Raw genomic sequence first — 25091 nt, forward strand, 5'->3', positions numbered from 1 at the left:
GTGTGTTGCTGCTACGGTATTTCAGTTGGTTGCTAGAATGTTGTAAGGACATAACTAAAACGTTCTAATATGAAACACAGCCCTAAATCCAAATTGTTGATGTTACTCACCCTAAAGTTTGTTTGCTCTTTAAGGTCATGCTGTCAGTTCTAAGTCATGGAAACATTTGTTGAAAAGTGTTGTTAATGGGAAAACTATGCTAAACCTTCAGATTTATCCTCTATATATGGGTCTGACGCCTTACATGAGTTTCTTCTGTCTAAGAGGAAGGAAATTAGGGAGAAATGGAGCATTTGCTGACAAACCTGAACCCCTGACCTCATTTGTGCTTAGAGACTGACCTTGACATTACAACACAAAGATGACCTGATTAGGGAAGCATGTACTATGCTCCATGTTTTTTATACCCTGTCAGGATATATATACATACATACAAACACACACACACACACACACACACACACACACACACACACACACACACACACACACATATATATATACAAGATGAGTAACTATTTCATTTTTTCAAGTGCCCAAAACTTTGGCACAGTTGTATATGATATATAATAATATATTGACAGATGTATATAACATGTATAAATATCTAAATGGGAAATACTCTGGGACAAAATATATATCTTCATTCACCCCAAATCCTTTTCTCACAATACTGCCACCATGAGGAGAGATAGTATTTGACATGACATGTAAATCAATTCCACAGAAATACGGTGTATTACATCAACACAGCCATATCCAAAAGTAGGCAAGTGAAATAAAGAACTGATTTGATTTATGTGGGAATGCACAACTGAATCTAGTCAATCCAGTACAGCCCTTTTTTTAACCTCAGTTCTCGCTTTACTGAAACATGTTTTCCGCAGCTTATCACAGCTGACCCAGACTGGGGCTTTGACAGATACTCTCCCTCTCCCTGCTGTGGACAATGAACCCTTTCTGCTGGACAGGACGGAAGATGACATCACCCTGTCACATATGAAGGCCCGGTGTTGGAAGAAGTTTCCTCTTCGTGAACTGATCTGAGGGCGGTTCTGATGTTTGGATGCAGTTTAAGGCTCATAATTCTTTGGGCTTGGGCTACATTGTTGTGCTGCAAGGCTCTGAATGAGCTAACAACATTCGCCAGAACGTTGAAATCCACAGAGAGGATCATCTTCTTCAAAACGGGCTCTGTTTATTTCAGATTGAACCTCAAGTGGTCCAATTGTATAAGTAAAACTGCGTGACTACTGTAACAAACAATTAGTTTGAGTTAATAGCACAGAGTATTTTGGGACACACTGCAGACTGTTTCCATTATCTAATATTTTGGCCTGTCTTATGCTGAATCCAAGGTCATAAATAGACGCATGTGCTCAACTTAGGGTACATTCAGATCTTTCTTGTCAAACATTCCGAGATATTTCCCCCCATGTCACTCCAGCTGGAGAAAGAACTCTTTCACATAAGAGAAAAACCCACCACTGTTTACAGAGTGCGAGAACAGAAACTCACTCCATCACATCAAGTGTCCATTTCCGCGTCCATGCCTTGTGATCTGTGCCAAAGGTCACTCTTCCCAGCAAAGCCACATGTCACATGACCAAGTGCAACAAAGACCCAATTCAACCCCGTGGCCATGTTGGACCGATAGTGTCGAATGATGTAATAGTGCATTTTGGGGGGATTTGAGAACGGCTCATCCTTTGGCGCTGCCTGAACTGACAGTAGATTCACATACAATGAATACATAAATGCAATTTCCTGAGATTTGCTTGAAGATCAGATGCTCCAACTGTGGTCTAAGCTAATCTTGACCAAGTTTGATAGCAGACTGGAATCAGGCTGGAATTTGCTTCCCATCCTCCTCATCCGGCCTTCAGCAGAGCTTTTGAAAAATGCCTGAAACTTCACTTGCTGACCAGCACCACCTGCTGGACTGAAACCTCATAGAGAGGCACCGACTCTTCATTTTCTTTCCTTCGCTTTTGCCATGTGTGTGGCTTTACGTATCAAAAACAGTCTTCATTTATTTTTACATGGCCTCCATTTATAGATAGAACGAGACATTTTTTGGTGCTGTGCCTTTAAGGCTGGTTTATGTAAATGAGCTCTCCTCTGACTGGCTGTGCTGTGTTGTGCCTCAGGAAAAAGCAAAGCTCAAATGCTCTTTATAGCTTCAGTGTGAAAAACAAGCCTGAAGTGCTGTAGGCTGAACAGGCAGATGTATGCAAATGTATTGTTTTGTGACATCACAAAATCTATGAACTCAAAACGGTCCGTTTTTGTGGCTTAGCTTCCATACTGGACTGGACAGAGTGCTCTGAAACTTTAACAGTGTTTACATACGACTTTCATACAATATTTCCAAAACAGACAAATTTGGTTTTCTTTATGTCAGATTTATATTAAATTGATCCCTGTTGTCATTTCCACATATTTTGGAGGGTAAGAATTACTCAGTCCATCGAAATGACTCATTCAGCAAGTTACTCACACAAAGCTGGAACATTATTTCAAAGTTGCTAATCAGTTTAAATTCAGCGAATACAAGGCTAATTGAGCTTTAAAGACGATGTTTAAGATGTTTAGCAGTTATGCCAAAACAGAAGTTAAGACAGCTCTGGGGTTTACCTCAAAGTAAGGACAGACTTTAAGAGATTTGGTCTAGTTAGGATGTTTCTGTATCACTGTAACAACAGCTGTAGTAGCGACTGTCCTAGCTGAAGTTGTCATGGTGATTAAACAGATTTCAGCGAAGATATTTCTGTAATACGGCCCCAGGCTTTTATCTCGTTGGATGAGGAGTGAGCTAAAAACTCTAAACTTAAAAGGCCTAATTATTGTTTCAACAACAGATTTGAAATCAGTGGCAAATGTGTCAAAGTTTGAAGTGTTTGGGTCAATAACCACTAGGGGCAACTGCCCCCTTGTGTGTGTGTGTGTGTGCTCACTAGCGTGCATGTATGTGGGTGTTTCACCGGACAGAGGGGTACAATTTGGAGGTCTAATTGCTCTGTGTGCAAACACAGTTGGCCAATGGCTCTGATTTCTACTCTATTCTATTCTATTCTATTCTTAAGCAATAGGACATGAGAGGGAGTGTGTTATGGCGAAATAACATCACAGCTTTGATTTGGTCGCCGTAGATCATCACAGCTGTGATGTTATAGCGATAACACACAACCTTGAGTGTTCTATTGGTTTTATACAGCAGTTAAATAAATACAGTAAGAAATCAATAAACTGGGCTGTAAATGCGGCGTTTAATATGTTTTAATATTCCATGTTATAGCTCCTTAACAAGCAGCTTGTTGCTACGTCAGAATAACGAACTCCGCCCACTTGCTGCACAGCCGGCAGCTCGTTCTCCAGCTCCTTACACTAAATCTCCAAACTGTCATCACCACTGAGCAGCTTTTTCTTTTATTGCGTCAGTTTTATGGCTCAGGCCGATTTGGTCAGACTCTAAAGACCAGACTACACGTCTGGTGAATGGTGTTGGGTTCATTTCTGGCTGATTCCAGGTTGTTTAGCTGTTCTTCTGTCACAGCTGCGACTGAAAAGCTGCTCAGTGGTGAAGACAGTTTGGGAATTTAGTGTAGTCTCATCTTCAGAGTCTGAACAAATCGGCTGTCGGTCAAATGTGATCCAAAATGCTCCGTTTTCTGTTTGTGGCAAAGTAAGAAACAAAAACACTCAAATGGCTCCTACAGCTGTCAAACACGTTGCTTAGCAATGCCGTCTGAGTGGAGTGACAGTGTTTGTGGAAAACCTGTGATGTTATGGTGGAATAACAGCACAGCTAGAATGCCTCTCAACCAATCAGCTTGTGTGGCCAGAACTAACAGATGTATAATATTCTGACACACCAAACTGAATGCTACAAGGATTCCCATTCATCTTCCCACCAGTGACCGTTCTCCTCCTTTATAATTTCTTCCATTAGCTAGCAGCTCACTCTGGCGTAAAGCTTTGTTTCACTGACTTTCTACATGATCCCAAATAAAAATATACCTCCCAGCATCCATTGCCCTCTATATTTGTGTGAGACACAGACAGACAAAAGAGATTTAAGAAATAATTTATTAAAAATCTTCCAGAACCCCACCACCAAGTACAGAACTGTAGATATGCGCTAAAAACATTACTCTCTCCAAAGTAATAGTTTTTGAACAACATTATAAAATAGGCATAAAAGCAAAGGACATGGTCTCAAGTTTTCAATGGCACTGCATGGACCGCCATGGAAAACTAGAATTGCGTGTGCTACTGCTATTCTGCTCTTTATTTCTATAGTGTCATTTTCACACAACTACAACAGCTCAAATACAAAAGGCTAAAAAAAAATGTTGCAATGACACAAAGCAGGTGCCACTTAATGTAGTGTTCAGAGACGACACGTACTACAAAACAACAAAACATGCCTTATGATCACAATGACGTCAATGAATAAATTCAACTCGGACCAAAAAAGGACAAAAAAACAAGAATAAGAACAAACAAAATGTTAATAATGCTGTAAAAAACAATAAGGCCTCTAAAGTAGTCAACACTTTCCTGTGATATGGGTTTCCCTTCAAACCTTCTTCAGCAGCAGATGTATTATGCACAGAACTCTGTATTTTCTGTAACACTCAAACAGCTGATATTAGATTTAGCTGTTGAGGCTTGTGTGATTTTCTGTTAAATATGTTTATACATCAACATATGTTTACATGTTATGTAGACTTCTACATAAAGGCTGCTTTGACTTGAAATTAAATAAATGACCTTGCGCAGTGCTGTACATAATCTCTTGAGATTTCTGTAATCACTTTGCAATGGACAGGCTGGGAACAGAATTCCGGATTGGAATTAAAATGGAAACAATGACTTATTTCTTACTTTTAAATTATTTCGCAGTTAGTTGGCTAATTTAAACCCAAAATGTATGACCAATAGCAACAGATTCTGATGGTTTCCCTACTGGACTGTGTACAATTAGTTTTGGTTCCTTCTTATATCCTATCCTCCAGGTGTAGCAGCTATAACCCAGGATTAGCAGCAATACAGAGGTGAGACAGAATGGGAATTGTACCAAATTTTCAAAAAATGTCTGCATAATTCACTTAAAATGTGAACAATGCCATTCAGAATGGTCAGATGCTTCAGATTTATTTACAGTGGTGGTGACAGGAAGCACGGGCCACCACGACTACAACACAAATGGAGCCATTTAATTTACTACCCAAAACCACCAGTGAACCTACACATATCTTCTGGGTTTTATATGGAATATTGATGATGGTAAAATAGTGGAAAATCTGAAATGATACATTTTCTTCTGGGATTATTTTGCCATGAATGGGGTTTTTAAAATCCACATCAAGCAGTGCATTTATTGCCATTTCATGCAATAACACTTTAGAGGTGGACATCTGGTTCCTATCACCTCCACTGTGAACAATTTTGACTCTGTAAGCTCAGATCATTTCACACCAAACCACTCTGAATGCCTCCGTTTACATCCTAACCACTTATTTCTGGAATAAAATTGGTAGAATTCCCCTTTTATGTTATACGTTTCCAATAACATACTTACATTCCTATAAGCAATGGAGAAAACTAACATGCCACTATTATAACATAACACTTACATGATTACATAGAGCAACCGTGGACAGAACCTTTTAAAACTTCAAAAACCTTTTTATATATTAAAAAAAAAGCAAACAAAAAGCAATAAAAATGTTACTATGACCGGTCAGTAGATCCAGGTAGAGACCATTTCACAGAAGTAAACCTCAAGGATCAACGCTGCATATTCATGATCTACACACACTGCAATTTGTTCCTTTTGTTCTTGAGGGTTTGTTTGTGCTTGTATCTGAAAATGCATGAGTTAAACCCTTAAAAATTGAAGATACAACTATGAGAAGATAATATGTAATGCTAAACATCAAGAAAATAAGATGGTTATACTGCCAGTACTACATCATGAGCATGTGCGGAAAAAGCACTACAATACCAAATACCAAAGTATTAAGGTATTAAAGCGTCCTTATCCTACAATTGTCTTGTTTATTTTGTCAACTAATGACATTTGTGTGCATTTACTCATCAAAAACAGTCAGGTTTTACCCGAACACTTTCCAATCTCCCTTTAGAATTAAACTCACTGTGCCTTTAAGATGGATATATGTAAATGATCTTTGTTCTGACTGACAGAAGAAAAAATACCTAAAGGTAAAATAAAAGATCATGCTGCGGCTTTTTTGCTGCCATTTCGTGGCAACACTGCTTGCTCATTTTCATAAACCGTCATGCGCAGACTGAGGAATCTGAAAGAAATCAGAGTAAGAGTTCACATGCACTGAATCATCGGATTACTGAGCTAAAGTGCAGCTGTCTATCAGATTTCATAATCAGATTTCTAGACCTTACTCCGATCTCAGAAATCAGTGTGTGCTGTTTAGGTGACTATTTGAATAATCTGATAACTGCAGAAATCCGAATATGAACACTCATCGTTTTAGACGCTTTTACTTCAAACAAGGGAGGAAAGGTGGGTTTTTCATGACATGGGCCCTTTAAAACCTCTTTTCAACTAGCACTGTGGGTTCTACATATGACAAGACACTGGTTCAGTGCTCTTATGCAGAAGTTGGAAAGGTTTTGCTGTTCTTAAATGTTCTGAACCATCACTGCACAAAACGACAAAGTATCCGCACACAGATCAGTAAACTCCTCAGCTGACAATGATCAGTTATGAGAGTAAACAGACCCGTATGTCTGGAAAAACCCCTCTGCCTGAACACTGACCTAAATATAAACGGCTCACTTCAACACCTGTTCCCAAAGCTAATTAGGGTCCAAAATAGACCTCCTTAATGACATGAACCAGGAGAGCACTACACTCGCTCTGAAACTCGAAAACCCTCAGACAGAGTCTGTAGACCATCTGAGATCAGATGGTCACGCTGAACTCTCTCTCTCGCAAAGACATTGTAACACATTCCTCTCCTTTTGATGCAAAAGTTTAGGCACTCGTTTGTATTAGGGGTCTCTGATCACTTCAGATTCTGTTGGATGGTTAAAGATTCACTCGTTTCTCCTCGTCAGTCCCTTCCGATCGAGCTCCTAACCTGGAAAACTGCTTAAATTGGGAAAATGTGCTGCAAATGGAAAATCAGACCTAAAATCAGGCAGTGTTTTTTGCATGTAATTCACTTTACATGAACATTCTCTCTGTCCGCTGTAACAACACTCCTTATTGCTTCAGTACGAAAGAGTGAGGCTTAACCGCATTAAGCTAGGTGGGGTGGACAGTGTAAAAGCATTCATGTTTCTGGCATTACAGGCATGATTAACTCAACATGAGCTGTTTTTGCATATTAGTTTCTGGACTTTTGAACTGAGTAGGATATGGTATAAACGGCCTCAAACGTTTGAAACTGAAAATTCAGTTTTCAATGATAATGGTTTAGCATGTTAGAAACACACACACCACAAATCTGTAGATTCTGGAAACTAGAAGCTACGAACTCCATTCACAGTCGTATGGAAAATTTTGGGCACCGCGGCAAGGACAGGGTAATAAAATTACAAAACATTTTATATGTCTTTCTTCCCCAAGATAAATAGAAAATGCAGAGAAAAGTCACATTTAAGTGTGTTGTCCTTAGAGGCAGTGTTATTTTCACTTAGAAAATCAACAAAATATGTCACCTGACAAACTTTGCATACGACTGTGCAAGTCATTTTTAGCAAAGTCAACGTTCTTTTGACGAAGCGATTCTCTTAAATGGCCGACTAAGCAAAAAGATGCCTAAACTTTTGCATATACCTGTATGAATGTATGTCTGCAGGCTTTCAGTACTAATGCATAGGCACTCATTCCGTAGAAGCCACAGCTGTCAGAGTTCTGCTGGAGTGCACTGGCTCTACCGCTGTATCTCCAGGCTGCACCAGCCTGCCCCGTTGTCTGTTGTGGTTCAGTTCACTCTGAGGGCAGGCTAGACAGCCATACGCTTGACCCTGGCAGCGGACGGGGGCATGCCTATATCCACGGTGACATTGATGTAGAGTGGAGGTCTCTCCACTGACAGAGTTTTATAAGAACATGAGTTCAGGCCGTCCTTCCTCCACATCTGCGGCGTCCGGCCCAACAGACGCATCCTGTGAACGGAGAAAAACACTGCTGAACATTTAAATACACATTTGCTTGTAGAGATCCACCGTCACACAGCCTAGAAGTCACATTTATCACCTCAGACAACAAAACATGCCTTAATTTTATATGAACCATCTCTAGCTCTTTGAAACAAGTGGAGGAATTGAGTGGAACGTGCAGATTGTAAACTTTCAATCTTTACTACATGTGTTTGTAATTAAGATAATTTATTATTACTTTACATTTTTTGTGAAAGTAGATGTAATATGTTATGCATCATTTTAAAGTCGAATCTGTATAATTTGTAGAATCTGCACTTTTGGTTTTGGTTTTCTCTTGTTGCAAAAAGCAACAAGTGTTTAAATTAGATTTAAATAACTTTTCAAAGCATAAATGCCATAAAGGAACTAGTATCGGTATCAACTAGGGGTGTAATGATGCTTATACGTATAGCATAAGTTTGATGTGGTTTTCAAGATTTGATTAGATTTCTGATACTTTATGCTAAAATGTCCAAAGAGCTCTAATTCTATTGTACATGGGTTGGTTTGGCTCAAATTCAGTTTTCACCACCCTCTAACAAAATAAACCCCCAAAAATCACAAATTCAACAATTTATACGTTACTCAGAAAAACAAATGCTGCCATTCTGACTGTTTCAGATGATGTTATACGCTTAGGGACAGATTTACTAAGAGAGGCATTAATTACCAACACTACTGATGCTTCAGTGGTTGGGGTGTGCAATTTAGCCAGTTATCTACTAAGGATTCTGTGCAAATTAACATAAACGCAACTTCGTAATAAGCAAATGATTAGTGGAATATATCCACGTGTTTGGAGCGTATGCTTTTGGAATAAAAGTTTCCACCAGATATAGAAAAAGAGCATTTTGTTGTCCTCTGTTTCAAACTGTGACTCATTAGGTCAAATTAATGATTTCAACTTAGTAGGTCAAAATAATGGTTAGTAAAATAAGTTGTTATAAGAAAGTATGTGATCATTTTGATATAAGTAGTTATTATGAGAAGGAAAGACAAGATTTTGACATAATGGATAAAAAATTTGAGGTTGAAAAAACATTTTTTTGACTGAAATGTTAATTTTTGGCCGGAGGCATAAACAGAACTTAAATTTCGTGCCATGTGCGATACTGTAAAATCCCTGTTGAATTTCACTCAATGCATAACTATGTTTTTTGAGAGTAACCTCAGCAAAAACAGAACAGGTACTGCACAACAGTTGCAACATATGCTTTTGACTGTTTCAAAAAGAAAACTGTCAATCACTCAAAAATTGCTCCTCAAGTTTCAGGGAACTTGGCTGTAGATCATAGGTAGCATGTAGTCTGTATCCTCAAGGCAAATTTAGACTGTCCTGCCCACAAGTTGAAGAAACTTACTGCGAGAAGGATAACCACCAGGTGAAGGCTCTCTCAGCAAGCGTAACTGAGCTAGCAAGAAGTCCGCTTGTCTGGTCAACTGGCCGCACCAATGTTTACTGGGTGCAAATCCAGCAGTAAAGTGGATAAGAATCTTCAACAAGGCATCTCTGTATAAAAGCTGGATAATGTCTTTAGTGGACAGGGCAGGGTCTAGACCACTACATGTATATGTAGATCTTTTTATTCATTTCTGCCTGTTTCATTCTCACTGTTGTGTTTTATTCAGCCCTGCAGCAAGCTGCGAGTGACGGACTGAGGGATGGCAATCAAGCATGCTCGTCGGCCACACCCAGACACTCCAATTTTCAATGGATTCATAAAGGAGTCTTAAGGAAAATCTTCTTAAATGTGTGTTTTTGCAACTACATTCTTAAGAAAAAAGTTACAAAAACTTGTTATTTTTCAAGTAACTTCTTACGAATTCTCTTATTTTCTTCACTGTTTAAGAGTAATTCTAAGAACAAGTTGAAAATATTATGTTAAGTTTTCTTAACTTCACGACACTCACTTGTCAAAGCTGCTACTCCTCCCATCCTCATCCTCTCTGTCACAAAACAGTTATATTTTCCAAGGACTTTTCCTGTTCCCTGTGCACCACCACCTCCAGTTCGATTGATTTTTTTTTTTTAAACGTATTTTTAAAATGTATTTCCTCCATTTTGTCCCTCTGAGTGGATTAAATGATGGAAATAACGATTAATACAAATTTAAAATGTATATTGCATCCTGTGTGGTAAACTGTAAAACACAACATTAGCATACATAAAAACCAACAAAGATTTTCTTGAGAAAATCTTAAGTAATTAAGATGATCTTGAAAGGATATTTGAGAACTACTTACATTTTTTACATTACATTTAAGAACATTTTTATAACCTTTTTAGTGTTTGCCTTTAGAAGTTTTTATCCTTAGAAGCTGCATTTTATTATACTTTAACATCTTGTGCTTTTCATTTAAATTTTGCTGGATATTTAAAATAACACTTCATTTTATTATCATACAAGCATTTTTTTCATATTTGACAGTGTTCTCCAGGACGTCAATACTTTTACAAGTGTACAAAAACTGCAAAGTTTTAGGAAACAAACTTTTAAAACAATTTTATTAAACTGATTTGCTTAGTTTTTTTATTGGTCAAATTTACAACTGAATTTTTTATTTTCATCAAAAATAAAGATGGTGTTTTCTTCTCTCTCCGAATAAAAAAAACTGCAGTGTTAAAAAAAGGATTTTTTTTTATAAGCATTAAACAGTAGACAGTCAGAATTTGCTATCAGGTTTTGGTAAATAAGAGTAGCTTCACTATAATCTTCTTATCATATTTTGTGCTTTGGGAGGGAAACTCCTACAAACACATATGTAAATAGGCAAAAGCCGAAAACAGCAGCGACTGCCCTTTTCATCTTACTATGGGAGCCAATTTATCCGTTTAGTAAATCATAATCATTTTTAATGCCATAATAGAGCTTGGAATGCTGCTAAACGTTAGTAAATCTGCCCCCTGGTGTCTGCAATGTGACAGATTTACATCTCACCTAAAAATACTCACTGCAACATCAGCTAACACAACAACTAAATCTACAGTTTTGTACACCCAGGCTACAAAGACTGTTTACCTCTTTAAATCAAACTGCCCGGTGGTCTGGGGGCCGGGTGGGGTGGGGTGGTGGTGCTAATGCTAAAAGAATCTATCAGTTAGGTGGGAAAAGTGCTGGAGCGCAGCTGAACCACAGCACATGGAGCACAAAGACCACCAACAACAATGACATCAGCAGCCAGGCATGGACTACTGCGCGTTTTAATGGAGAAATGGCACAAAACTCTCCTGCAGTGTGGAGTTAGGAGATTAGACTCCGACTGGGCTACGGTTGGGCTTCTGTTTTTCAAACGTCCCTGTTCCACGATTTCTACACTCCAAACAGAGACTTAAAAAGACCTGGGCCACAAAAAGCATGCAATCGCCACAGAAAATAGAGGCTCTGTGAAAATATAACCAGAGGAACAGTGTTATGGTGATGCTTACGCAGCATAATCCCTGTGTGTCCAATGCTTGATTCCCATTGCATTACGACAAAAGCCATTATATGACTGGAAAAGGTCAAAAAATGAAGGCCACAAAGCACGTAAAGTGATGGGTCAGCAACAGGTTTCCCCCAAATGAGTCACTTTTGGTGTCTGAAGTTTGCTTTGTACTGTAACTTATTGACCTTATGCAGTTTCTCATGTCCAATGGTGTTGGAAACCCCTTTTTCTTTAATTTTGGCCAGGAACAATGCATCAAACATGAAAACTCTAGCACACTTACAACAGGAGTGCTCAAACTTTTGTCCTGAGGGGTGAATGTGTGTGGTGGGCTGAGGGCCAAAAAAGGAAAAATCAGTACACAAATAACAAAGGCAGGTAGGTCTACAAAGCACATGTATTAAATTCAAACTGCACTATCATTTGCTTACTTCAAAATGCAATTTTAAAAGAATTTAAAGAATTATATATGGTGTGTAATATATATATATATGGCCGTTTTGTCCTTTCAACAAAAGTCAAACCACCTTGAATCCACAACATTTTATGTTCATTTCACCATCTTGGCTGTGAATATGTCTCAGTATGTGCTAATGTGCTAGTACAGGCTAAAAATATAAATGAAAAGGCAGACTCACTTTGCTCTGCTTTAAGATTAAGCTCAGCTATAGCCGCTTTTCTCACAGGATACTCTTCAGCAAAACTAGAATGGTTTCTTGTAAAATGAAGTTGCTTCTCATTCACTAGCTTCTTGCTCAATTTTCCCTGTTCTACCTTAAATGATGCCTGAGGCGTCAGAATGTAACTGCTGCACCATTTAAGGTGGAACAAGACAATTCAGACAAGAAACTGGCGAATGAGAAGCGACTACAGCCTCATGACTTATTAGTGTTTGACACGTTCTCATTGAAGATTAAACATATCAGCAAACCAGTTGGAGGGATTATAAATGCAAATAAGTCCATTCACTTCCAAATTATCAATGTTAATCTTAAATCTGTCTCTTTGCCATTTCATTAGGTGAGATTGTCTGCGTTACTATGGTGACAAGCAGTCTGTGCACCAACCTTCAGGCTTAAACGATTAAACAGCAGTTACATTAACTCAAGCATTTGTTAAAACGGTGTTGAATGATCAGCAGAGCTTTATTTCACTGTAAAGGAGGATTCTTTCATTTTTACCTAAAAATCTAATTCTGTAGCGGAGCCAAAAAGGGCAGTAAAAGTGCCGCATGGGGCTCTGGAGCCGTGTGTTGCAGACCTCTGGGTGAGGGTAACTTTCTGGCAAGATCACACTTTGGGAAGCACTGATTTACAGTTCTGTGATGCAGTTTATTAAAGGCCACTGTCCCTGAGAAATAAATGAGGAAATACATAATCTAAATCAGCAAGTTTGAGGAAAGAGCGTGACTATGTAGGCGTGCAGTTTGCATGACGCCAATTGGTGGAGTGCAAGCTTCTATTACTTCTTAGCTACATTAGTCTCATAGCTCTAAGTAAACTTCAGACACCAAACGTTTTTTCTGGCTACATTTGGGCTGAGGAGAGGATACTGTGTAAATTTCATGCATGGTTGAACAATAAATTTGAAGGACAATTGTGATCTCTTCTACACTGGCCTGAATCAGATTTTGGAAAATAATTAGCTCTATAATACAGATAGTTTGGTGGTGAGGTCACCTTCTGCCCCTTCCCAGTGTTTCTTCACCCACCTGTCTTGGTTGACCTCATTGCCATTGTCCCTTTTGTGGAAGACCATGGTATAGCGGGCCACTTTTGGCAGAGGCCGAACAATCTTCATCCCCTGTAGCTGCACCCTGAAAAGGAGGTAATATTTCTTTATTTCCTCATGAGTATCACGTACAATAAACATTTTACTAGTCTGGAAACAGGGACATATTGTTCTAATATTGCTTATTACCTATTACAGGTAGTTTGAAACTACCTCTGGCGGCAACTTCAGCACAACATCTGTGCGTCAGGAGCTTCAAGTAATTGGTTTCCATGGCTGAGCAGCTGCGCACAAGCCTAAGATCACTATGTGCAGCGCCAAGCGTCAGCTGGCGTGGTGTAAAGCACCGCAAAGACCCAATCCCCTGCCCCCCACCAGATCCTCGTTTTCATGCTTGATCTTGCGCCTTTGCAATGAGTTACAAGGGACAGGGAAATCATCTTCTGCAAAATGGAACCCTCAAATACAACCCCAGTTCCAGTGAAGTTGGGACGTTGTGTAAAACATAAATAAAAACAGAATACGATGATTTGCAAATGCTTTTCACCCTATATTCAATTGAATACACTAAAAAGACAAGATATTCAATGTTCAAACGGATAAGCTTTATTGTTTTTTGCAAATATTCACTCATTTTGAATTTGATGCCTACAACACATTTCAAAGAAGTTGGGACAGGGGCGTGTTTACCACTGTGTTACATCATCTTTCCTTTTAACAACACTCAATAAGCGTTTGGGAACTGAGGACACTAATTGTTGAAGCTTTGTAGGTGGAATTCTTTCCCATTCTTGCTTGATGTACAACTTCAGTTGCTCAACAGTCCGGGGTCAAATTCAAATGAGTGAATTTGAAAAAAACAATCAAGTTTATCTGTTTGAACATTACACTACAAAGACAAGATATTTATTCAATTGAATATAGGTTGAAAATGATTTGCAAATCATCATATTCTGTTTTAATTTATGTTTTACACAACGTCCCAACTTCATTGGAATTGGGGTTGTAAAAAAAGAACATTACTTAATTAACAAGCTGCTAATGTGGCTATGTAGACGACCCTGCCAGTCTGCAGTGACGGCAGAGGAGGGTAAAGTTCAACAACCTCACTGCTGGGCATTTAGGGCTTCATCATCTTACAAAGGAAAGGACCATATTACATTGAAGTGACACTAAACTAAGATAATACAAACATTATAATTTTTTACAGAGAAAATTCTCACATTTGTGGGTTTCTTTGGTTGCTTGCATAGCCATCTTTCATGGAGTCTGCCTCTAAAAAAAACTCACTTTGAAAGGCCATGTAGCCCTAAAACTTCGGCCTACCCCTCTAGCTCAACAAAAATTGGGTCACCCTACTCCTAGGCATGTACGCGCAAAAAGGAGGAGTACGGGCTACGTAGTAGGGGCGAGGGGTGAAATGGGACTGGGGTAAAAGAGTAAAAAACAGAGAAGATAATAATACAGTATCCCAACTGACTGCGTCATGCAGTGTCTCTTTGGCATGTTTATTCATATCCAGCAAATTTGTGCTGGTAAAATTAGCGTTTATTTTCCCACCTCTTCAAAAGCAGCACTGCTATTGGTCAAAGACGCCAATTTGCATGTCAACATTCAACAAAGTTGGACTTGAAGTGAATGTATTCATCCTGGAAATCTGCTAATCGAAATCACTCATTGCAGTGAACTCAACTGAATCCATGTAATTATTCAAGAAATTAAGGTAATTTTGCTCACGAGAATTCACTTGCAAATGCTAGTATGACTGGGTCTTAAAAGGTAAAACTGAATTTGTAAGGCTGATCAGTGTGGTGCGCACTACCGTATGCGGAGGTCGTCGTCCTCGCCCCCCCAGCCCCAGTACGTGTTGGGAAAGCCGTTCACTTTGAAGAACTGCTCCTTCGTCATGGCAGTCACACCCCCAAAGTAACCTTTATATCTCAGCCTGAAAGAGTCAACATTAGCACTGCTGTCACACTTTGAGATTTCTAATGAGAATTTGCTCAAGAGATTTTCAGAGTGTTTGCAGAACTTTGCAAATGTTTGCTATTTACACAAGGTAACAGGATATAGATCTTATAGTATCACAGAGCAATGCATTTATGCATGCCCAATAATGCCACACAAATTTCATGTGATTATGAGGGATGTCTTGTACGATAGGTAATCTAAATAATGCAACTGGCCTATTTGTACCTGTAGCCGGTGGAATTCCTGCCCACCACCAAGTGTTTGGGTTGATTTTCACATGTGTACAGATTGCGATCATTCTCAGGAACTAGATCGACGTCATGGAAGATGAAGCAGTCCCAGCTGTAGTCTTTCAGAGCCTCCAGGTAGCCAACATTTAGCAGCTTAGCCCTGTTAAATGTAGAGTCTCCAGCCTGTAAGACAAAATACAGAGGCATTTTTATAACATGTATAAACTACAGCCTAATCCACTTGCATAAGGAATGAGAAACTCAAAAAAATGAAAAGTCTTTCCAAAACTGTTCGAAAAATGGGTAAAAGGAAATAGGACTCCTAACAACCACCTGGAAGACCTGGTAGACATTAAAACTGTCCCCATCAGATAAACAGCACTTAGAGCTTTCATTTTTGAGAGAGAGGAGAAAATCAAGCTGCTTCAGATCTGAAAACATCCACACTTGTTTCTGACCAGCCTTCCACTGTGAGAAGACGACTCAGCACCATGGGTCTGAAAGGATGTTCAGCTGCCAAGAAGAACCTCACTGAGAAAAGGAGACGGACACATCAAACAAAGAAGCTGAACAATGGACTGACCACCCCAGAGTCCAGACCTCAACATCACAGAATGTGTTAAATTACCTCAGAAGATGATGAACCAACTTCTAAGACTGAACTGTGGAGGTGTGTCTGCAGATTCACTTGAGAAACTGAAAGGGAGTCTCCTGGACACACTAAATACTGAAACCTCTGAAATGATTTAGTTAATGAAGTTAGAATTCCATCAGTTTTCCAAAATTTCTGCATAATTCACTTGCTGAGATGTAAACAAAGTCATTCTGAGTGATCTGATGTGAAATTTATTGTAGTTTTTATATTGTAATATAATAATGATAAAATAGTAATAAATCCAAACAAATACGTTTTCTTTGGGAACTACTTTGCCTCACAACACCCTGTACACACACCTCTCCAGAAATAAATAAATAAAAATTAAAACCAAAACCTTCTCGAAACAGTTGTGAAGGAATTAGGCAACTTATTCATAATGATTTTATGAAATAACTTTCTGCGATGGAGCTTTTAGAGGCAGACATCTGGTTCCTATCAGCACCACTGTGAATAATTCTGATTTCTGAAGTTTCTCTGGAAGAGAGCATTTCACACCAAACCATTATGAGACTTTTTACATCTTAAAGACTTAATTATACAGATTTTTTTACAAATGAGTAGAATTTCATTTTAAATATGCTTTTAGGCTTTTTACCTGATGCTGAAAAATGCACTGAATGGCCATCCTGACTGGAAATTAAATAAATAAAGGGTGGTCTTTTACACAGTACTGTAATAGAAAAAGCAACCATCTGACTACAAAAATGTGCAGAAAGTATATAATGGGCCGATGGCTGAAAGGCTAGGAATGACAGGCCTACATATGTTTATTGAGGTGTATCTTAGTGTGTTTATGTGCAGTTGATTCTGTAGAATGTTTGTACCTGTCATGTGTGCATTTTAACTGTGGCGCTTAAAGAAAAAATGATGAATTCATCATTGCTAACACTATTTTTGGCTTCTCTTCTGATCTCTTCACACATTCTCAGAAATGTACCTAACTTGACATGAAGCTTCCACAATGGTAAAAATCGCATCTAAAAAAACTTCACTTGGTGTGAATAGACCTGGAGCCTGAAGCCCACCTGGTGGATGATGTAAATGCCATAGTGGATCTGCTGTCTCTGCAGAAAGGGATGCAGGTGATACAGAAGATAAAGGAGATGTTTCTCTCGGTTTCTGTGAGGAATGAGGATGGCCACGCTCTGTCTGGCCATGCAGTCCGCAGGTTCGTACTGACCCTCCACCACCGCCTGATTCTCTCCCTCCACCTGGCCTAGGGTCAGAGTTGGCTTGAAGGACAGCTTCATCTCTCCACCTTCAAAAAGAATAACGCCAGTTTGAAAGGGGAAAACAAATAAAGCATTTCTGCATGGAAGTTCACACTTCCTTGATGGATGTATTTAGTGTTGAAATACCTTCCCAGTTTGATGTATTATACTTGAGAAATTTTGATTTATATTGGGCAAAAAGTGAAATACAAAAAGAGACAATGCCAAGACTCTTATATACATTGTATCTACTGTTATTGTTTATATCTGTAAGTGTGAACACTTTCTGACTGTCTCATTACATAAAGAATGTAAAAAAAGGGAGAAACAAAATATACAAAAACATCACTGCTGTCAAATCAGAGCCATTTCATCAGCTGCCAACTTACATCTCACAACAGAATCAACAGACATGGTCCAAAAGTACTTGGAATAAAATCTACATTAAAGGGCCCAAATTCTTCATTTTCTTGTATTTCCTGGCCACATTCATATAGATTTCAGTACCAAAATCACCCATAATCAATTCTTACATGGCCATCTCCAGTTTTATTTCTTAGAATTACACAGGCTGTTTTTGATGCTGTGCCTTTATGAGTGATGTACGCAAATAAGTGGAATGTTTTTACAGCTTAGTTTGCATATACAGACTATACATAATGAAGAATGAACAGTGCCCTTTGGAACTAAGGCCTCTATTCCACTGTCAAGCCAAATGGTTCTTAGGGCTGTATTGGGCGGTTCAGCGCTGGTAGGGACTCATTAGACTGATGTTTCCATCTGTTGTACCACTAAATTAGACCCAAGGAAGGGTGAGGAAGGGCCGGATCCTACGGTTGTTGTACAGGAGATATCTGCTTGACCGAGTTAGGTTTGTGATGCGAAAACGATAACTGGCCACCTTTTCCTTCTTTGCTGTCTGTGTAAACAAACTGAACTGACCTGATTGTTTTCGGGACTGAAATAATGCAGCACGATGTCGTGGCGCAATACCAACATAAACGTAGAACCAATCAGTGAATAGCAACGTTGTTACATCATCTCGCCGAATGGTTTGGCCCAGAGTACAGTTAGCTAACCGTGCCACAAAAGAGGGGGGTTAGCCCAGTTTTTTAAGAGTTCAGTGTTGAATTGTCTCTGCGTGGAAACGCCACTGTAACGGATACACACAGAACCATTCCGCTCTGCAGTGGAAAAGAGACCCAAGTGTTTGATGTGGCACACAAACTCTTGTTAAAAAAAAACCCTCAGTTTTCAAAGAGATGGGCCCTTTAACATACATTAGAGTTTCCTTTCTATAGTCTATAGTTAATGTGTCCCGCAAACAAGGCGCTGTTGTAACTGACACAATAGAAAAAAGTCAAACACAACAATTAAGCGGCGCTTAGATCAGAGGGCTGATTGACTTCTATCACCTTGTTTGTCTTTTATTCAAGCGAGGGATCTAAATACACAGTGAATTCAAACACACTGTTTGCGTCCCTGAGCCACAGCTTTGAAGCGGAGCAGCTGCAGAGAGCTGCGTAATGTGAAAACAATTCCATTCACTCAGCAGGAGCTGTGAGATTCAACAATAGAGCAAAGCAACAGTTTCCGTTCACTTTCTCACAGCATCATTAACCCGCTAACGCCCATGTGCTCCGAGCCCGAATCTGAAGAGAAATTTCAAATCAATATTGAGTTTCATCACTTAGTATTTATCAGCAAATTCAGTATTTTGGTCACAAAGACCATTTTTCTTTGAATTAAACTAATTTGATAGTGAATGCATTACTTGAAGTTTGTTTATAACAATATAAAACAAATAAAATGAAGTCAGAATGCAGATTCTGAACGTATGTAGTTTTCATTTAGTAAGAATTTATAAAGATGCAAAATGATGTGAAGCTATCGAGCTGAATTAAAATGAACATCCAGAAAGAAATTCGAATAAAATTAATATCCAGATTGAGGTCCTAATACAATAAATACTCACCATGCCTCACGTTAGACACATGGTGACCAAAAGTAGATAACTTGAGAAAACAGTAACGACAGTATGAAATATAACCTGAATAAAATAAATTCTAACAGATATTCTCAGAGCTCTAAGCACATACAACCTCGTCACTTCAAACCAGACAGAGCAGGTTCTGCAGTTCTGAGGTTTCTCTTACAAATTGAAGCCATGAATGGAATGAGGCCTGTCTGTCTTAAATGCTCCAATGTGGTAAAAATGCTCCAATGCATATGCAAACAGGGTTACAGCCACTTTAAAAGGAGTTACTTCATGAGACGTGTGTGTGTGTGTGTTTGTACATCACTGTTGTCAGAACAAAACCTCATATCTCCAAAATGGTAATTTTACAGGAGAAGAATAAAAACATACTTCACTTTTAATGTAAGTTAATGGAACCAGACTCACCCCCCTAGAAATTCTAGGCCGTTTCTTCTGGTCCATAAATTATAAAATGTACCCACAATACAATTGGCAACAGGCACTTTCACATTATGTCAAAAACTGACTTGCTTTGCCACAAACGGAACATGGAGTTTAAGATCACATACGACGGAAAGCCGATTTGGTCAGACTATGAAGATGAGACGACACTAAATTCCCAAACTGTCATCACCACTGAGCAGCTTTTCAGTTGCAGCTGTGGCAGAAGAACAGCTAAACAACCTGGAATCAGCCAGAAATGAACCCAACACCATTCACCAAACGTGTAGTCGGGTCTTCAGAGTCGGACAAAATCAGACTGAGCCACAAAACCGCTGCAATAAACACCAAAAAAGCTGCTCAGTGATGATGACAGTTTGGGAATTTAGTGTAAGGAGCTGGAGAACGAACTGCAGGCTGTGCAGCAAGTGGGTGGAGGTCGTTACGCTGACGTAGCAACAAGCTGCTTGTTAAGGAGCTATAATTTGGCGGAAAGAACTGAACATAACATATTAAACGCCGCGTTCACAGCCCAGTTTATTGATTTCTTACTTTATTTCACTGTTAACACTAGAGGTCTCGAATAACTTCATGGCTGTGATGTTAATTTGCGCCATCACACTTCCTCTCATGTTCCATTGCTTAAATAAAATGCCTACTAACTTTAAACACCGGGCGTAGTCTACATGCTCTTCCTATGACTCACCCAATGTGCTCTAAACTGCAAAATAAATATTTTTTCCTCGGTCCGGTTTGATCAGTTCGTCCTTATTAATAACTGTACAGGGTGAGTCAAAAGTCACAGGACAGGTTTTACTTTATTCTATTTTTTATTTTATTACCGACTTTCATCTCTGGGGTCATCTCAAACAAATTGTGTATGCTGAGAAAATCCGCAACAAACTTGTGACAGCATAAAAAAATAAAAACAGTGTCCTGTGACTTTTGACTCACCCTGTATTTTATATTAACCATTGTATCAATATTAGTATCAATTGCTTTCATGTTATGATCATGTTAAATATTTATTTGCTAATATTTAAAATTAAGATGCTGGAAAATACAGGTGTGTGTTATGCAGGATTTTGGCTATTTTCACACATTGTGTGCTACATTTCTTTGCGCAATATTTCCCAATACATTTGAAAATAAACATATTTTAAAGTGTATTTGGTTAATATTTTAATATATTCTAAAGTACATTTGTGTTTGGGGTGTATTCCAGCACGGACTGCAATGTACTCCAAATGTCCACATATTTTTATCCATATGTGACCAATACGATGCAATAATGTACTTTAAAGACTTTAAAATGATCTTATTTTTATTTCAAGCACTTCATTTGAGATGCCTTTAAGTTTTGGCACGTGTAACTTTTAACACTCACGGAGTAGTGGAGATTCCTCTGGGCAGCTGGCTTTGGTGGCCTTATCTTCAGTCCCCTGCTCTTCTTGCTCCTCCTTGTCCTCAGCTGGCTTGTCGAGCTGGTTTCGTATAACGGATGACTTCTCTGGACCTTCCTCCAGCTTCAGCTCTGCGTCTTCCTTCCCTTCATTCTGCACCTGAGGTAAAGTGGGCTCCTGTTCTGTCTTCACCGGCCCATTAGTGAGTGTTGCAATCCAGGCTAGCACGCACAGGCACAGCGCCAGCAGGAGAAGAAATTTGGCCTTTCTCGTGAACAAGGACACGGCGGGACACGGACCCATGGCTGCAGCTCAGTGGGCAGGAACACAAAAAAGGCAAAGAAACGACAAACACAGTCCTGGGGACAGACATCTGCCTCAAGCTCCTCCCAAAGTCCAGTAAAGGTGGGCTACTCAAGTCTAGTGCTTGGGCCCCTGCGCACAGTCACTTTTACACCAGACGAGGTTTGGCCTCTAGCGGAGACTGCCCTGTGTCTCTTTGCTCCGGTCATTATTTCCAATTTGGCAGGGTGGGGGGGCCCTATTTAGAAACCACCATGATTTACAAAGGCCACACACAGTGTGTTCCAGGTCCAGACTTCCAAAAGTAACCTGAAAATAAAGGAAAAGAGAGAGAGAGCAATTTACCTCTTGTGACAGGTGAAACATTCCACAGGTGTATTACAGCCTACCTGGGTCCACGTACCCACCAAGCCTGCTCTGTGAACAACAGCCTTTGTCTTTGTCCATCCACCTTCATCACACCCTCACTGTTTTCCTTTTTTTCCCCATCTCTATAGAACATTTGTCCAACCTTTCCCTGCAGGCTATCTCAGTAAATCGAGCACACAGTTCCTAAAACCCTCCCTTTTGTTTGCCCAGTAGCCTCTGTTAACCTTACAACACATGAACGTTCTCCGATTTCTTGTTGTCATGTTGCACTGGAGTGTGCCGATCACGTGGCCTTTTCACAATCCACTTCCTTCACAGGAACCCAGGAAAGAGTTTGCTTTGGCCTTTATGTTAACGAATAATACCTGACTGAAGATATTATTTGCTTACGTGGTTCCAATGCACAGTGACTCAAACTGTGACCTATTATTATTACTACTTATTACATTTTTACTATACTATAGATTTTTTTACATTTAAATCTGTACAAACTTCCTCTATCCATATAAACTCATTAATGCCCAGATATTAAATTATAAGAGGTGTTAAATTTCACTTGCCTGTGCCTTTTTGGCCAAATGGGGCCTTGCAACAAAACATCCTAATATGAAAGCAAAAAACTATCAAATTTATACACAATCAAAAAGATTCAAATGGTTCAAATTCAAATGCTTCTCCAAAAGCTGTTCACAACACTACACAAAATTAGGAGGAGGAGTTCCATGGCATTTTAGCGTATTTACCACACCATATTTAACTGCTTGGCATGAATTGGTTACAGACAAACCAGCAAACATGTAGTGTGTTATGTGAATTTCACAAAATAGGATGAAAAATGGGTTGCAGAGTGAATGCAGGCCTTCCTAAATGTGCAACCCATACATGATATGTACATATGTGTATGTACATATATCGTTATCGGAAGAAAACCTCAAAAAATGGTAACTTTACAGGAGAAGAAAAAAACATGCCTTACTTTCAATGTAAGTCAATGGAACCAGAGGTTATTCCAACTCATTTTGGTCTGTTTCTTTTGGTCTACTCTTCATGAAATTTACAGACAATGTAAAGAGCAGCAGGTATTTTCAAATTATGTCAGAAACTGTAAAATGACAAAAGTGATTTTTATCCTGTTTAAGGGCAATGTTAAAAAACAGGTAAGATTGTGTGGCAAACGTGTCAAACTTGGAACAGACAGATCAATGACCTAGTCAATTTTTCAACTAGTGAATTTCGTAATCTTGTTTCCTTTTGTGAAATAAGACAAATATTCATGTCTAATCAGAACTTTTTGACTGTTCCTTTACAGCCTGCAGTTAACTAGTCAATTTAGGGTGGAATTCCACCAATTTTTCAGCGTTTGAGAGGTAAGCAAAGTCACACAGAGTCATCTGGTGTCGAATGGTTCACTGTACTCTGATTTCTTTACAGTGGTGGTGATAGGAACCAGAGGTCACCTTGACTAAAACACAGATATTAGACCTTTTATATAGTATTCAAAACCACCAGTGAACCGACATGCCTTCTGAGTCTTTATGGCAAGTTGATGATGATAAAATAGCAACAAATCATGGATTAAAAATGGATTCAAATAAATTTTAAGCCAGAAATTCATCATTAAACTGTCTTAATGTCTCAGACTTCAGGTGTATTCCATGCCCTGTAATGACTTTCTGTGAGGGAACTTTTAGAGGAGGACGTCTGGTTCCTATCACCACCACTGTGAACTGCTCTGACTTGGCAAGTCTCTACACACTAAACAAAGATGGTACTTCAATGGTTCTTTAGTAAAGGGAACGGTTCTATTTAGAACCACGAGTTATATACAAAACCGTCTGCAAGCTTAAATTGTGCTTTTCATGGTGAAATGGTTCTTCAGAGTAATAATGTGCTGTATAGGCTCTATAACCACAGCACCAAAGGGCTCTGCTACGATGTCAAGCCTGTGGCACCACATCGTGACTTCTGCACTATTTAAGGTGGAACGGAAAATTCGTAGTAGAACTTCAGCTTCGTTAAAGGTGATAAACAGAGAAAGTAGAGCAGCACGCTAGCGGTATTAACCCGCTAAATGAGCCATTAATGTTTCATCTGATCATCAGAGACATAGCAATGCTTTATTTCCAGCCTGGTATGTGACTTTAGCTGACAGTACGGACAAATAAAATTAGATTCCTTACCCTAATTTAACTCAAACACCGAGGTTTTCCTTTATTTTCCTCCCAGTTGACTCCCGTTGCTGCCTCATCCAGCAAATGGGGCGTTACTTCCGCAAACACTGACGTTTGGGCCGTCGCAAGTCCCGCCTCCTACGCTGCGATTGGCTAGTGGCACCAACTTCAGCGTTAGGATTGGCTGTCAGTTTCCACTCATCGCCCGCCGATTGGGTGGTTCAGTTATCTGTTACCTATATTATCTATATTTTTTAAAAATATAGTTAATTAAAAAACGTTTTCTCAACGCGTCAGCACATTTTATATACAAGTGAGGGGCAGCAAGCATTTAAACAAGATACAAAATATTAACTATTTAACACATTCTCATTGTACACATTCAGACATTCAAATGTGCAGTGTGTAAGATTTATGGGGATCTATTAGCAGAAATTGAATATAGTAACAAACCCATGGTTTCACTAGTGTAACTTTGAATTGTGTTTTCCTTTAGAACAGTGGACACCAGTCCCGGTCCTGGACATCTGCCTTCCTGTGAAATCTAGTTCCAACAATGATTTTCACACCTGCTTCAGCTAAGTAGCTTCTTCAGAAGTCCATGATTGGTTGGATCAGACACATTAGTGTCTGGTGAGGAAAGGGGCAGCATGTTAGATGGAGGCTGGAACTAAACTCTGTGGGAAAGTAGATCTCCAGAACCACTGGCTTAGAATAATCCCTTCATGTTTACATAGGAGCTGGACCTCTTCCAAGATGTTGCACCACTATGTTTCTACAGTAGCTCAGAATGGCTCAAAGCAAACACTGGCTCTAAACAGTGTCATCTGCATTTTTGTGCTCAAGCAGCTGCCGGTGCAGGCTGACCATTTCATGTTGTGAGAAGTTTGAGAAGCCCAATTTTGACAAATCCTCTCTGTCAAAGAAGTGAAAACATAAAGAAGCGAAACAGCGGAAAACCTGACGGCCACCATAGGTTCTACTTAATGCTTCAAAAGGG

The 25091-nt window shown here is 39.2% G+C and overlaps 1 protein-coding gene across 1 annotated transcript; it reads right to left on the reverse strand.

The window, feature by feature from the left end:
- Window positions 1-4075: 4075 nt before the first annotated feature.
- On the reverse strand, window positions 4076-24192 carry b4galt4 (UDP-Gal:betaGlcNAc beta 1,4- galactosyltransferase, polypeptide 4). The gene is made up of 7 exons (XM_017702914.2): window positions 24101-24192; window positions 21233-21860; window positions 17241-17473; window positions 15553-15740; window positions 15179-15301; window positions 13337-13441; window positions 4076-8163 (listed from the first exon to the last, which is right to left on the reverse strand). The coding sequence occupies exons 2-7, from the start codon at window positions 21549-21551 to the stop codon at window positions 8001-8003; spliced, it is 1131 nt and encodes a 376-aa protein (XP_017558403.2). The 5' UTR covers window positions 21552-21860; window positions 24101-24192; the 3' UTR covers window positions 4076-8000.
- Window positions 24193-25091: the final 899 nt, after the last annotated feature.

Source organism: Pygocentrus nattereri, chromosome 23 (assembly GCF_015220715.1).
Source record: "Pygocentrus nattereri isolate fPygNat1 chromosome 23, fPygNat1.pri, whole genome shotgun sequence".
In the NCBI taxonomy this organism is placed as follows: domain Eukaryota; kingdom Metazoa; phylum Chordata; class Actinopteri; order Characiformes; family Serrasalmidae; genus Pygocentrus; species Pygocentrus nattereri.

Excerpts from the sequence above, each read along its gene's own strand:
- b4galt4 (XM_017702914.2), bottom strand. The coding sequence starts at position 21,551 with ATGGGTCCGTGTCCCGCCGTGTCCTTGTTCACGAGAAAGGCCAAATTT. Across the intron at positions 15,741-17,240 it reads GCATTTACATCATCCACCAG|GCTGGAGACTCTACATTTAA; the intron begins GTGGGCTTCAGG and ends TTTGTCTTACAG. Across the intron at positions 15,302-15,552 it reads AGGAATTCCACCGGCTACAG|GCTGAGATATAAAGGTTACT; the intron begins GTACAAATAGGC and ends TGACTCTTTCAG.